This window comes from Rhinolophus ferrumequinum, chromosome 5, assembly GCF_004115265.2.
Source record: "Rhinolophus ferrumequinum isolate MPI-CBG mRhiFer1 chromosome 5, mRhiFer1_v1.p, whole genome shotgun sequence".
Lineage (NCBI taxonomy): Eukaryota > Metazoa > Chordata > Mammalia > Chiroptera > Rhinolophidae > Rhinolophus > Rhinolophus ferrumequinum.
The window spans coordinates 9669708-9685586 of NC_046288.1; the positions used below are offsets into that span (position 1 = coordinate 9669708).

Here is a 15879-nt window from a genome sequence, read left to right on the forward strand (position 1 = left end):
AAATCCTCACAGTCTGCTTCATTTCCCACCCGGGGTAAAAATCACAGAGGTGATAGAAACACTGCCGGTCCAATTTTGCTCAGGGGAAATGCAAACTTTTCTAGAGCTGTTGAGTTTGATCACCAGGTGGGGAGGACGCCTGTGAAAAGAGATCGGGGAAAAGAATTGCTGAGAGGGAGCGGGAGGTGTCCCAAGGTGTGTAATCTGCAAATGAACTTGACTGACCAGCTCCAGGGAAGTCTCCAACCCCAGAGCTTTGAGGAGAAATTGGTCCTGATGGAAGGCATGTGAAGGAATGATTATGTTATTGAGAGAGCTCAGGAAATCCAAGAAACTTCCTGCTGTCTGATTCCACGAACATGCGTTGAACTTGGTCCTGCATGGATGCGCTGATGACTAAGTAAAGGCGTGATTAGTCCCCTCGTTCTCCAGAGGGAGCGTACGGTACCTCTTTACCTCTCCTCCGTAGCCACGTAGCTCCAGAGCCGGGGATGTTGGAAGGCGGGCGGCAGGGCGCGGCCCGATGGAGCTAGGGCGGCACAGACACATTGTATCCCCGACTCCGCATCCACACCCACCAGCAGCCCCCCCAGGAACCTTGGGCCTCCGGGTAGCCCCGGCGGGCGGCCGCGGGGAGCAGTCCCAGGCGTCGTGAGGGCTCCGCTCCTCTGGCGCGGCGTGGATGCCCCGAGCTGCGCTCCGGGCGCACCCAGGGCTGTGCGGCTGCAGGTGCCGGGCGGGCGGTTTCCCCAGATCCGGGAGTGATTGGGGGGGTCCCTGCGAACCCCCGAACCTCGTTAGCCCTCCTCCCGGGCCTGGCTCCTCCTCCTCCAGGCGTGGGGCTCGTGCCCGCCACTGCCTGCGCGCACCGCGCCTCCGCTCGCTTCCCCCCACCCCACCGGCTCCTGCTAACGCTGCCCCCGCCTCTCGGTCCTCCTCCTCCGCCCATCCCCGCCACTACCGACGCCTTCGCCAGCTTCTACTCTGCGCGCCACCGCCACTGCTCCTCGCGCTTCTCTCCGGCTTCCACCAGCCCTTTGCTCGCCGCTCGCCCGGCAGCTGCAGTCTCTCTCTCTCTCTCTCTCTCTCTCTCTCTCTCTCTCTCTCTCTCTCTCTCTCTCTCTCTCTCCCCCCCTCCCTCCCTCCTTCCCTCCCTCCCTCTCCCTCCGTCCCTCCCTCCCTCCTCCTCCTCCTTCTTCTTCTTCTCTCTCTCTCTGTCTCTCTCTGTCTCTCTCTGTCTCTCTCTCTCTCTCTCTCTCTCTCAAGTTTCCTATCTCCTCAAGATCAGGGCAAAGGAAAGAAAACACCCAGTTCCGCTTGCTGTTTCAGGTAAGGTCTCACACGTTGATCCCAATAGGGACCCTTTCCATTTGCCTTTGCCTCGGGTGCATGCCTCATCTCCCCCCACCCCACTCTTCCGTGCTCCCTGGAAACCGACGATGTGCAGGTCGCCCCCTCCTCGCCAACACATGTACAAAATAATTTCGATACTCATCACCAGAAGCATATTTGCAAGTACAATAAGCTCCGAGACGCCCGCCCGGCAGCACCTTAGCCTGGCTCTTTTATAGTCTTCAACTTTGCACACTGTGCCCGCCGCTGCCTGCCTGCGGGTGCTGCTGGATCCGGGGGCTTCGCGCTCCAGCGCGGTTTGTGGTCCTCGGCTCCGGAACAGCTGGCAAACGCGTCGTCGTTTCGCAGCAGTTGATCTGAACCCGGCTGCCTCCAAGACGTGGTCTTGGGCAACTGTGGTTGGGCAGGGAGGGAGATTATTTTATTTTAGAGAGTGTGAAGAAATGAAAACGTGAAGACTGTGGCTTACCGTCATGAAAAGGATCATAATCGAAAAGTGGGCTGGCTGCCCCCCTTAATTTTCTTGTTGGAATTGCGGGGGTGGTCTTGGCTGAGGGGGTTGGGGCATGAAGTACCCGTTTCTCCTCCCCTTTCTCACTCTCCAACCCATTCTCCTCTCTAGCTCATATGTCAGATCAGGGTCCCATGTGTTGTTATTACGTGTGTGTGAGCACAAAACGGTGTTTGCTGACGGTGGAGCTGGGGGAAGTTACTGGCAGAGCAAAGTCTGATTACTTGACCGTCTATTTGGCTGTCAAAAAAGAAAAAAAAAAAAAGGAAAGGAAAGGAAAGGAAATAAAAGAAAATCTCTCACCCAATTCTCACGCCCTACACTCACTCCATCGGAAAAATCTCCGTAGCTTTAACTCCAATTCCCAACTGAAATGACAGTCTTTGGGGCTAGTTGGATGGTGGGACTGAGTTTAATTTTCAGTGTATTTTGTTTTCCTTCCATGGCTTTCCAAAGAGTGGCAATGAAGACGAAATTGAGCATGTACAATATGCAGTTGCTACTTCTTGTTTTCTTGATGTGGGACCCAGCCAGGTGAGATATTTATTGTATTTCACTCTTTTAATTCAGGGTAAAGGTGTGTTTCATGAATGACATCGATGCAGTGGTGGCTTTTGAGAAGTTGGGCTATTTTGGAGAATTATTTCTAATCAAAAAAGATTGTATCAGGAAACTGAACTATGAAGTGGCAGAGGCGGTAAAAAAGTTTATTGCTTCTTGTTTTTAGCTATAAATACAAAGCGAACAGAACCATTTTCTTAAAAAAAATCACTGAAGAAAACAATAATCCTTCGAATGGCATATTCTTGCAAGAAATTGAAGTGATTAAATTATATGAATTTATAACACCAAAATTCAGTAAAGAAGCCAACAGTTTTCCTTTAAGTCAAACAAAAAAAGGACAAACTAAAATGATTTGAGTGTTAACTTAATTTTTTTCTTTTTCTTTTTATTGGTTTGGCTCTTTTAGTCAACAGAGAAAACCCAAATGATATGTGAGCCTTAAACCTCTAGGTGGAGGTAGTATACAACTTCACAATCACAAACAATAAAATAAAAGCTTTGTTTATTAATCAACTTCTTATAGTATTGATTTAGAGATCTTTTAGTCCTAAAATGGTTATTGTCATAAAGAGTACTTACTTTAAACATGTAATTAATTTTGTTTTGACTATGTTCTGTACAAAATATGAAATTAATTTTTATAGCTTTTAATAAGTTCATAGTTTTAGTCTTTTCTGAGTTTTGTCATCAGTGGGTATCTTTTTATTTATTGCCTTTAAGATACGTTTTCAAAATACAATGGGACTTAAAATGCAAGATTCATAAGAATGTTCATGTAACCATTAATTTTTAGAAAACAATAAGTCTTTATTATACCTTTATTTCCCTTTTATTTTTTTTCATTTTCCTGCCCCAGTAATTGTCAAAGTATGAAAATATTTTCTGGAATTGAGAAGAAATCTCTTTGTAAAGACTTAAGTTAATTGGAAAAAAATCTCGTTTAATATCTTAATATTGACCTCAGAAAGAAAATGTGACATGTGATTAAAAAACACTTTTGACTGAAAATCTCTATGTGCAACTTTATGATTACCTTGGTGATTGGTTTTAAAATTAGCTTAATTTAGAAACTTTTGAGGCTGGAGGATATAAACTAATTTGCTTACATAATTTTTAAATGTTTATATTCATATCAGTGTTTTAATATTTGCTCTCAAGAGAATATTTATTTTACATTGGTTACAGATTTTGGATGTATTATAACTATTTTTAGCTACTAGCTGTGTAATCATTTAAATGCAAATAGACTCTGTCAATGACATTTTACACAATCCATCTTGATCAATCCATCTTGATCAGAATGCAGATTATGTAGAATCTTTGATTTTAAAGGAGTGAACAAGCCATGGTCACTTAGTAATTATTGAAAATCCTCAGTGCTTAACCATGTTTTTCTCTATAGCTGTCTATTCTATATTTGACCAGCAATGCTCATGCCAGTATTTTATTGTATTAAATTTTTTTTTTTGGCCAGCAATTTAAATCTATGAATCATTTTGGGGGGGTGGGTAGGGGGGAAGGCAGTGGCAGTGAAAAGGGACATTCTGTTTTATACGTCTAGTTGCTTTTGCACCAAATTGCTGGATGTCACAAAATCAGGTCTCTGGTTTTCTGATGGAGAAATAATGGAGAAAATCGATGTTCCTAACCCTCTTCTGACGATATTTTAAGGCCGTTTGTTCTTTCCACAAATTTATCACACACACACATAAGAAAGTAGCTGGGCATTTGTACCTTTAGATGACCCCTGTCGCTCATCTCAGAGGCCAATCATGAGGGGTTTCCTCCAAGGCTCTCTGCAGTTGTGTATGGCTGCTGATCCTTTCAGATCTCACCTCCACCTCCTGGCTACAGTGGAGCGTGGAACACAGCCAGCGGAGTTCCCCTGATGTCTGTCTGTATTGTACTTGGCCATTGGGTGGAGGTATACCCAAAGTAAGGAAATCAGCTTGGTTTAAAAGAAAAAAAAAAAAAAGTAAAGAGAAAAAGAAAGATATTTATGAGGAAGATAGACAAATTTTGTGCCTCCAAGTAGTTAATTTTTTTTCCCCAGTTAATGTTCAAATCTTTGAAGAATTATTTTAGGAGACCCTTTGGTTATTATGCCTTTCTAAATGCCGAATAATATTACTAATAGTGTCTCAATGTGATAATCTACAATCATAATATACTCTAGGGAATAGATTTTAGAAAAAAAAGTGAATAGTCCACACACAATGCTGAATGGTAGGTAGCTGAAATAATTTTGACATGATATTTTCTAATAATATTGTATTTAGTATCCATTTTCCACAGCATGTTTACCTGCCCGGTAGACACACTGGTATTTATAGAGTGAGAAACAGGAGGAAAATTGGTAGCACAAATAGTTTAGGGAGCCTTAAAATTCAAATCAAGGAAGAGCATGTTGGCACTTGCAAAACACAGATATGTATATATATCAGCTTGTAAAATTATCTGTTTAGGTTGGTGCTGGCTAACATCCAAGAAGATGAGGCTAAAAATAACATTACCATCTTCACAAGAATTCTAGACAGACTTCTGGATGGTTACGATAATCGTCTTAGACCAGGACTGGGAGGTAAAAATAGTTTTACTTTTTTTAAAAAAACTCTTACAAAATAATGCCCTTAAAAGTTAAGGTTAATATTCGCATTTTAATACATTTTATGTATAAATGCATTGCCATGTACTAAAAACCATAAATAATAGAAAGTAAGGTGTATGAAATAAACATTATCTGTGATTCCTTTTATACAGACATAATGTGTTTAACATATCTCTTATAGAATGCCTAAAGTCATATAAAATCCCATACCTTCTGCATGAATATTTTTTAAGTTAATTCTTCTATACTGGCTAAGTTTTTCAAACTTAGAGTCTATTAAAGAGTAACATTATTGGGCAGAAATGCTTGTGTAGTATCTTTGGTTTCCTTCGTCACATTTTACAGATAAGTGTTTTCACATCTATAAAAATAGGCAGAAGTTAAGAACATAAATAAAAGAGTATCTGGGTTGTATTTCAACACATATTCTATTTAGGATCCTGTGATAACTTCTTGCACATTCACGTGACGTTTCTAAAATGCAACACACGTTTGGCATTCTTGAAACTTTCAAAGACATTGTAGATATACGTTAGCTGTAGGTCTCAATTTGTTGGGCTCTGGCACAGTTTGATTTCAAATGAAAACATTCATTTTCAACTCAGAAAAACAAATCATTTTTTATCCGTAAAGGTAAAGGAAATTAGGAGTGGCTGAGATGTTAAATTTTAATTATCCTTCAGCATAGCTGGGTGATAGTAAGGAGATTAAGTGAACGTAGGGTAGGTGTGCAATTCTTAAAAGGATTCTGAGTCAAAATACTGTTGCTCATCACTTCTGACGTGATATATATATCTATATATATGTATATATATAGATATATATATATACATATATATATCTGCATACGCACATTTATCACATGTATGTTATGCTTGTTAGTATATTCAGTTTTACAATTAATTCAAAATTTAAAGAAATTAGTTGAACACTTGATACTAATCAAAGATTTATATAGTTAACCTGGTTATTGCCAGGTTGGCAATTTAGCAATATTAAATTGCTTGAAAAGGTATTTATGGACTAAATGCCTGGAAGTTTACGTAAATACTTTCTTTGAAAAATGTAGGTGGTTATGAAATATATATATATATATATATATATATATATATATATATATATATATATATATATATATATATATATTTGGCAATTGTATGGTTAGCATTGTCCAGGAGTCAGAAAAAGTCAGAAAAGACCCGACTTATTTTTAAATAATATGCCATTTAATTTAATTGCTATTAGTTTTTTTGCTTATATCCTGAATAGTACCTTGCATTTTAAGAGAGAAGTGTTGGAATGGAATAATGTTAAGTAATATGACACATTGTATCTCTCAAAGAGAATTCAGTTGTTTAACCTACACTAGTTTTCTAAAAGGAAAAGTAAGAGGAAGAGAATATTCCCTTAGTAATTAATGTGTCTAATGTGCATGAATATAAGGAATTACTGTCCATGTGAGTATATATGGCAATGAGCTATTGCCAAACTCATACAACAGAATATGCTTCGTAGAAGGCTTTCAAAATTCATGGTGGTGGTTTGAGGTAGATTGCACTAAGGCAGATTTTTAAACATTTTTTTAAGGCAAACATTTTTCCTAAACCACCAATATTATTATTATTTTTAAATAAATGATAGGCTGTCAAACATGTAAATTACTTGAGCTAGACTTTGGATTTTGTCTCTGAGGTTTTAGGTGAAATAATTATGCTGTGGGTGTCTGGTAGGGTAGTGGAAACTACCTGTTACAGAATTTGGGTTTTGCCATTTATTACTTCATATTGCTTTTGTAATCTCTTGCATTCTTCGTTCCATTATCAGGACTCAATTACTGATCCCCTATTATTTGGGTTAATGCAGTAGACCAAGTGGATCTCGCTTAGTGTCTTCTTGCCCCAATCTTTCTCTGATATTGTGCATATGATAATATCTCACAGTCTGATGAGTCTTCTTTTATTCTTACAGTGCTTTCCACATGTCACTCTCTCCTCTTGATCAGATACCTTCCATGGCTCCCCATTGCCTTCCACAGATGGGGGTGAGGAGTAATGGAAAGAATATAGGCCTTGGAGGCAGATAGATCTAGATTGGAATTTCTGCTCCACCCACACACAAAGCTGTGCCTTGGCCAGATAATCTCTATTTCTCTTCATTTAGAATGGCCACGGCCTATCTCCAAGATTACCTTACAGGGTCATTCCGAGGATTACATAAAAAGTGTACACAAAGCACGTGCCACATACCAGCAGTTCAACAAAGATCTATTTCTTCCCTCCTCCCTTAGATTTCTAATTTGCCAGTCAAGGTTTTCTAAATCTACTTCTCTGGCTTCATTTCCAGTTTGCCCTCTCATCTGTCCTGCACTTCAAACACATCTGTTCATTTTCCTTTGATAATCCACTCATGTCTTGGTCCTTGGTCATATTATCCCCTCTCATTGGAATTATTTTTCCTCATCTTCTCTCACGATCTGAACACTACCTTTCCTATAATGACCACCTCAAAGCTGGTCCTCTTTAGTAAAGACATTTTTAACTGAATTGAAACACCTACATTCCATTTTCTTTCTGTTGAATTTTTTTAGTGGTTGTTGGCTCTATATCTCATTTGATATTTATTATGTGTTATCTTGGATTATTTATTATCTTTTTTTGTGTCTCTTGTTACTTTAACAAGATTGCAAGCTCATTGAGGCAAGATACTGTATCATAAATCCTCTGTGCTTTCAGCAACTAAATATTGATTTGCATATTGTGGCCATAAAATATTTATTGATTGCTTGATTAACTTTTCTATGACCAGTTAATCATCTGTAAAATGGGGCTACTCATATCTGGCTGAATGTTTAGTTAGGAAGGTTGAAATGACATATTGAGCATCATGCTGCAGTAAGGTAGTGTGGCTTAGTGATGAGAACCTAACTTGTAGACTGTGAAGATTTAGCTAAAATCTTGGCTCTGGTACTGAGCAGTCCTGTGAGCTTTCAGTACTTAACTTCCCAGTTCCACATTTGTCATGCATAAAATTGGATTACTAATAGTACTTTTTTAGAATTTTTAATGAACATTAAATAAAACAACATATGCAAAGAATGTAACAGTGACTGGCATAGAGTAGAGAGTTAATAAATAATAATAAGTAAAAGACTTTGAAAAAACTTCTAAATGTACTCTTGAAAATTTAAATTATTATTATGGTCACTTCTGCATCCAAAATCCTTAGTCTGAATGTTGATATGTTATTCTGAATAGAAAGTTCAGGGAGATTACTTCTGTCATTATATCCCAAAAATTAGTAAGAGAAAAATGGGTTTGATTCAATTTTAATATATCAAACTGAACATATCTACAGATAGTCTAGATAATTAATCTCAATTATTATTTTCTTCCTTTTGTGACTATAACGTAAATGAGTACATAAGAAAAAACAATCAGTTTTGGACCATGAGTTAGAAAAATTGTTCTTTTCACCTGGCTCTACCACTTACTAGACCACTTACTTGTCTCTATCCTAGACAAGATATTAGACGTTCTGAGCTTTGGTATTTTCTTTGGGAAAATGGGAATAATAATATTTTATTCTGAGAGGAGTAGGGTAAATTAGAGTTCATATGCAGAGGGTGCCAATGTATACAGGTTTCAAGAAATGAAAACTGTATTAAAATTGTAATACTCAATATATACCGATAACAAAAGATGAATACAAGTCACGTTTGACTTCCGCAATTACAAGAGGTGCTCAAAGTGGTTACCATCTGTGTCCAGACACCTCTGATTATGGCAAACTACTGCTTGAGCGTGGTTGATCAAAGTATCCACTTGTATACAGTTTTTTGGCACTCCTGGTATATGACAAAAGTTATGCAATATATTGAGTGATAAAATTTTAAGATGTTTAATGATTAACAATAGATCATCTTTAAACTTTAAGTCAGATCATACTAATCACCTGTTCAAAACCTTGCAATTGTCTCTACTTCATTCAGAATAAAACCCAGATTTCCTCTGGTAGCCTCCAAGGTCGTGCATGATCTATCTCCCTGTTCTTTTTTCTTTTTTTTTTTTTCAAATTTTTTTATTATTATTATTATTATTATTATTATTTATTTATTTATTTTTAATTTATTGGGGTGACAATTGTTAGTAAAATTACATAGATTTCAGGTGTACAATTCTGTATCACATCATCTATAAATTACATTGTGTGTTCACCACGCAGAGTCAGTTCTCCTTCCATCACCATATATTTGATCCCCCTTACCCTCATCTCCCACCCCCCAACCCCTTTCCCTGTTCTTTTTTTGACCTTACCTCACAAAACTCTGTTTCTTGCTAATGCTGCTGCAGTCACATAGGCTTCCTTTCTGTTCTTTGAATGTGCTAGGAGACTCCATGGAGCTTTTTCCCTGGCTGTCCCTCTTCCTTGGATATCCACTGACCTCACCTTCTCAATAAGGCCTACCCTGACCAACCAATAAATACAAGATTATTTACTTCTTTATTACCATTATGTCAAATGCTTAGTTTTGTCTCTTGTTAGAACATAAGCTCACTGAGGTCAGGGATTTTTGCCAGTTTTATTGCTTGGTTCTCAAGCATCTAGAACAGTAATTAGTAAGTCCTCACTTAAATATTTCTCAAATGCATTTTAATTTAATTTAATTTGATTTTAGTATGCTACCAGGAAAAGAATCAACTATAGAAAGTACCTTATCCTTAAAATCAATCGAGCAATTATCATTTCATTACCACACTGGACTTTCACTATGAATATCAGTATATTTTAGGCTGCATTCTTGGTGAATTGGAACAATTATTACACCAATTACTTAAACTCCTGACTTATTTTAGGTGTAATTCTGCCATGAACTAATTGTGTGATTGGGAGTCACTCATTTATCCCATATGTGAAATGGGACACATCCTACTTATTCTGTTTGTATCTCACAAGGATATTTTGTGGCTCAAGTAAGTTAAAATTCTGAAGAAAACATAATGTGACATACAATCGGTAAATACTTACTAGTATTATTAAGAATAGCAGAGAAGTGTTCTTCAAGGAGAACATCATAAGAGGTAGTATCCTTTCAAAACATGACAAGAAAATATTGGTAGGGGTATAAAACTGAAAGCAACAAATGGGCAAGACCAATAAACAGAAACTTATAGGTACAGACAACAGTTTAGTGGTTACCAGAGGATAAGAAGGGGAAAGTAGAAGAAGGTAAAGTGGGTCAAATATATGTTTATGGAAGGAGATTTGACTTTGGATGTTAAACACACAATACAATACACAGGTGACAGAGAATTGTACACTTGAAACCTATATAATTTTATATACCAATGTTACCTCAATAAATTCAATAAAAAATTAAAAATAAATAAATAGTTCAAATAAATAGCTTAAATTAAAAAAAGAAAGAAAAAGAAAGAAAGAAAAAATAATATTGGTAGTCTTATGCATTTGGTAGGCTTATTTCCTTGTGAGCCTAGAAACCTAGATGGATTTGTCTTGATATCTTATCTACCAAGTCTATACATTCACATTAGCTAGATAGAACTAATAACTGAATCGTTGTTTCCTTTTGTCTTCATTTTAGTCATTGGAGCTAACAGGGTACTACCACCCCTGAATTTTTGCATTCCATAAGAGGCTTTCACATTGTTAACTGAATGAAAGGAGCAACATTTGTTTTTTTGCACCAGTTTTGTGGGGTCATTGGAAAAATGAATGTGTAGGCAGGCCCCGTATATTTAGGACAGCTAACATCTGCAATGCTCAACAGTGACAACTATTAGAAATGACAAGTCTTGGTATCTCAATTATAGACTCAATCTGGAAAATCTAGATTAAGTACCATGCTTAACTGTATTTGAAAACCTGTTTTGAGGAGGTTGTCGAGATAGAATTTTTCCCCCCAATGCGCTTGTTTTATACTCTGAAACCTTGAAGATTCTTTCTGCTTTAAAGCCATGAAAAATATAATATCTGATCGTATTATAGACTTAGGGTCTGAGAGTCAGCTTCCAACTTCACTCTTGGACATTTATCCTCAGGCTGTAGAGGTTTTGTATGATAACATGTTTCTATGAATTTTACTACTCTCAAATTTGTAAAAATAAAATAGAGGCTATTCGGTGGGTAGAGATTAATGCAGAACAATGTGATCTCTTCCAGAACCTAACAGGAAGTCTCACCTCATCATAGCACCTTATTACTCTAAAAAGTAATGGTTAAGGTCAGTGCCTCCGAATACCAACAACTTTGGATTTGAATTTTATTGCCACCATATATTAACTACAAAACTTTTAGCAGGTTACTCAACCTCTTGCTTTGGTTTCTTTATTTGTAAAATGGGAGTAAAATTATGTGACTTACTGGTTTTCTGGGGATTTAAATTTTGAAAAAATCTAAATCCTTTGGGCAGAGTACTCCGACATGCAAAATAGGAGCTCAATACATATTGATATTATCGCTATGATTGGTGGTCCTACTACACTACTTCTATGTACGCAATAGAGGGCATCACCCATGCTTCACCTAATTTATAATAGCTGTGACTTCTAAAAATTGATACATGTGTAGTACATATCACCCAGATTCAAATAAAGGAGATGTTTGTGTCTTTCTTGTGACAGTAGTTTTATTTGTAGACACACCTTTGTATATGTACAGAATCTTTAAAAACAAAGCTTATCACAAAAGAAATATGACATTTATTGCTCTTTATAAGTATCATCACGACATACAAGAATTTGGCATCATTAATTAATGATAATGAATTTGCCTGTAATGACAATAAGCAAAGTTATATTTTACGGAATAAATAACTCAATATATGACATCAGTGATGATTTTAGAGACATACAGCTGTAAGCTTGGCCACCACTCTAACCTGGGATGTGCCAAGTACTTGAATGACAAAAACTCTGGGTTTTGCAGCTATAGAAACTATGCTTTGACAGCGTAATATGAGGTGAGGGGTGGTGGAGACAAGAAGGAGAGAACCCATTGCAAATGATCTGAAACCTCTATATAGAATTGGAAGGAGAAGAAGAGTAAAAGTGGGTTGCAAGATGAGTAGAAAGGAAGAGATTAAGCTCTCAAGAAGTTCTAGTCTCAGAGGGAGGGAACATAATAAACTCCAGGTATTGGGGCCTCCGTTTCTTTGAAATGCTGTGATGTTTGGCATTCTCCTTATTCAGCAGTTCTGATTGGGATTGATGTTCTCAAAAAGTCATGAGATACCTGAGAATCTAGTCTCTTCCCTTTGGCTCAGCTTTTTGAGGTCCGCTAAAGTATCCGTAGTAGGATAACCTTCAGAATAAGCGTTGGGCATAGAAGATTTGAGAAACTTTATCACTCTCTACCACCACATCTTCTCCTCCCCACTTGAGTTTACCTGAAGTCCATAGGAAGCACTGCCTTTGATTATTTCATGAATGAGAAAATGGAAATTAATTGGGGTGATTTCATGTAAGGGTGTAAATGGCATTTGGTAAATGTCAAAAGGATCAATATCAAGTCATTTGCCATTTCCTATTGATTTAAAATTATTTTGTGGGTGGTGGGGGGCATAGCAAGAGAAAGGTACTGGTTGCCGGAAGTGGGATGCTCCTGGGGAGGTTGGAAACTGTGAGCAGGACTTTCGAAGTCAGCTCCTTCAATTTTGTCTGGGGCCTGCCCTGCTCCTCTCCCTCTGGCATGGACATAATATGGGCTTCATCACAGTGCATGCTAGCTTAAAAGAAACACGGTAATGTTATGTACAGATTTTTGGATTCTTTTTCATATTTCAAGGCAAGACCAAGAAACATCTTCATGTTTCTGCACACCTCACTAAGGCTGTTTGTTGCTTGCCCACTTCCTGTCATTAGATTAGATGGTGGAACTTTCTTCCCAAATAGCATCTCTGAAGCAGAATTCAAGGTGACATCATGGAAATGCATGACCCAGAGAATACTACCAAATATTAAGGCTTTGTTTTTGCCTTAAACATTTTTTGGTTAATAGCAGCTGTTCTCTCAACCATTGCTGTAAAAAAAGTATTGCCTTCCATCAAAATTTTGAGGAGTTATTAGTTTTGCTTTTTCAGGCACAAGCATGCCTCACTCACTGTATTGTTATGCCTGTAGCATATAAGCTCAGGAGCAACCAAAGTTTTTCTTTTCTCTCTCCCCTAAACGCACAGTGCATAAATTGGACTATAGGCATGACTGATCCATTTGTGTTAGTATTAGCTTTTGATGACCACAACTCAGTCATGTTGTGGAAATCTATGTTGGTAGTGGATATGGCTAAGTGAAAAGAGTTGGCCAGTCGGCAGTTCATTACTTTTCAATGTGTTAACATGGAAAAAGTCAAATGAAATTATTCTAGTATTCTGTTCCTTAGCACATGTGTATTGAAGCTTCTGATGTGCCAGACACTGCAGAATATAAAGATGTAAACAGGTAGTGTTGGTCTCGAGGGGAGGAAGTCCGTTGGAGGGCAGATAAGATAGGTACAGTATAATTGATTAATATAACTTGAAGCAGTACAACTGTCCCATTATAAGAACATAATATTGAAGTTTAGAGAAGTAAACTCACTTTTACTTGTACTGTATAACGAGTTAACCAAGTTCAGTATCGATAAGCATACTTCTTTCATTCAACTGCTTCTTACCAAGGGCTGAGGATTTGCTTGGTCCTATTTTAAATGCTGGGAATACTCTGATGAACAAGAACCAGCCTTTGCAGAAATTCATATCGATCATATTCTGGCTCTTTCTGCCTTTTGAGTATCCTACACATTGGTTTCTTCTTTCCCTCCTTAGTTAAGAATGCTGTGTAATCACCTTATATTATCTTTATTGAACTGTAAGTCTTCTCTCTGAAAGGGAAGAGTATTTTCTGGTATATTTACTGCCAGGCTTATGATATCTAGACGTATGATATCTACAGAAGAGTATAACAATGAGAGAGCAGGTGTCTCTGAGTCTGTTACAGGGGTGTTGAGAATGTTTACATTATATTGCATTCCCAGAGGCAGTAAGGTAAGTATTAATTCCAGTTAAAACTTCTGGATGCTTCTCAGTTCTCTTTTTTAGGAAAACTTATTTTATATCTTGTCTTAATTTGCTTTGAGCTACGTATGAGTTCCATAATAACTAGACGTGTCCTGTGAAATAAAAAAAAAAAAAAGAAATTACATGAGGTGTCATGTAATGAGTATTTAGTTTATTTCTTTTGAATTTTTAATGTTGCTGACAAAACACAGAATTCTGAAAACTCGTTTTTAACTTGATATACCCTCATCCCTTGAGGTGTAGATTTTATAATTTAAGAGTAAGGGATGAAAATAATAAAATTAATATTTAAATCTGAAAATATTTCATATAGAAGCTGATAAAATGAGACAAATCCGTTTATCATAAGGTATAGATCTCTTAGAATTCTCCATTTATTTATTTATTTATTTATTTTGGCATATTGAGTAACTTACATTAGGGAGTGATTTTCATATATTTCTAAGTTTGTATTATAGCTTTTGATAAATTTAAAAAAAAAACTAACATGTAGTAAAGTATGAGTTTATCTCCATCTGAATTTTATATGTGTTGTGATGTGAATTTTTATCATTTTTACATTTTTTCCGTATTTAAAACATACTAAAAACAACAACAAAAAAATGGTTTTCCATAAAACTCAAAAATATAGTTCTTTGTTATAAGACCATCATTTTTATAACCATCTTTATTAACATTCAGGATGTTAGTTTCTTTTTTACGGTATTAATGCAAAATGTAGCACACAGATTGTTTATGTGTGGTGCCATTCTTTTTGTATTAAAGTATTTCAGTATTCTTAAAGGATATGTTCAGTTAGGGTATTACTAATTTGATTCAAAGCATAAAGAAAGTAAGGATTTTCTTCTTCTGATATAGTACCTACAGGGAAAAAAAAATGTCAAAAGTAAGATACTGCTATATTCTACTATTTTGTGCAGATGGTTAGTGAATCCTAATAGATTTTAGGTATATTTGAATGTTATATAATGAGTGGTACAATTGGATTTTTTTCTATGAGCAGAGGAGTAGAGTTACAAGATTAAGGAAGATTGAAGAAAGGATAAGAACTATAAATGTTTCCTAAACCCATTATTTAGATTGTATTTTGTAAGGATACCGACAATATTTTAGCAAATACCGAAGAAGCATTTGACTTCCATTAAGAAGGTAAAAGGATCAGGTGCTTTAACAATGGTGTGTAGTGAAAGCTTTTGAGGGCAGAAGAGATCTCCAGACCTGAATTGGAGAAGTGGTTTAGAGAACGAAGACGTGTCATGGGAGACATTTAGAAAGATGCAGTTTACTCCTAGTTCCTCATGAGAAGATTTTAGATTTTGAAGCAAAACATGCTGAATCACTGGTCAGATATTTGGGTTGAGGACTCCAAATTTTTCTGTTACATGAATTTTTTTTAGAAACCTTTACAATGGAATTAAGCAAATCAGTCATAATCAGAGAACGAGGGTAAATGGAACATATTCATTTTTTTTTTTACCAAGATTACATAGAGAAGCTCCAGTGTCTCAAGAAAGAAAATAGTGTTCTAAAATGCCAGCCAGGTTTGCAAGAAAGATTAAAACTTGGATACCAAGAGAGAAGTCTTAATTAAAAGAAAATGGAATTACAGGGTTGGTGTTCAGATCCGGTAGATGGAAGTATGGGAGGGTAGATTTAATTAGTTATCTAGGGCATGTGAGAAGATAATCATTGAAGCAAAAAAAAAAAAAAAAAAGAAAGTGAGGCTGATGATTCTGCTTTGTGGACTAGCAAAAGAATCATCCAACATGT

General features: G+C 36.9%; 1 protein-coding gene across 3 annotated transcripts in view; it reads left to right on the plus strand.

Moving 5' to 3' along the window:
- Window positions 1-1209: 1209 nt before the first annotated feature.
- GABRA2 (gamma-aminobutyric acid type A receptor subunit alpha2) overlaps window positions 1210-15879 on the plus strand; it is a 129107-nt gene continuing 114437 nt past the window's right edge. For 2 of the 3 annotated variants that reach the window (XM_033106785.1, XM_033106787.1), the window contains exons 1-3: window positions 1210-1329; window positions 2321-2398; window positions 4894-5009. In XM_033106785.1, coding sequence (XP_032962676.1) covers window positions 2328-2398; window positions 4894-5009 — 187 coding nt within the window. In that variant the 5' untranslated portion in view covers window positions 1210-1329; window positions 2321-2327. The remainder of the gene's footprint in view (window positions 1330-2320; window positions 2399-4893; window positions 5010-15879) is intronic. The other variant, XM_033106786.1, reaches the window with a different exon arrangement.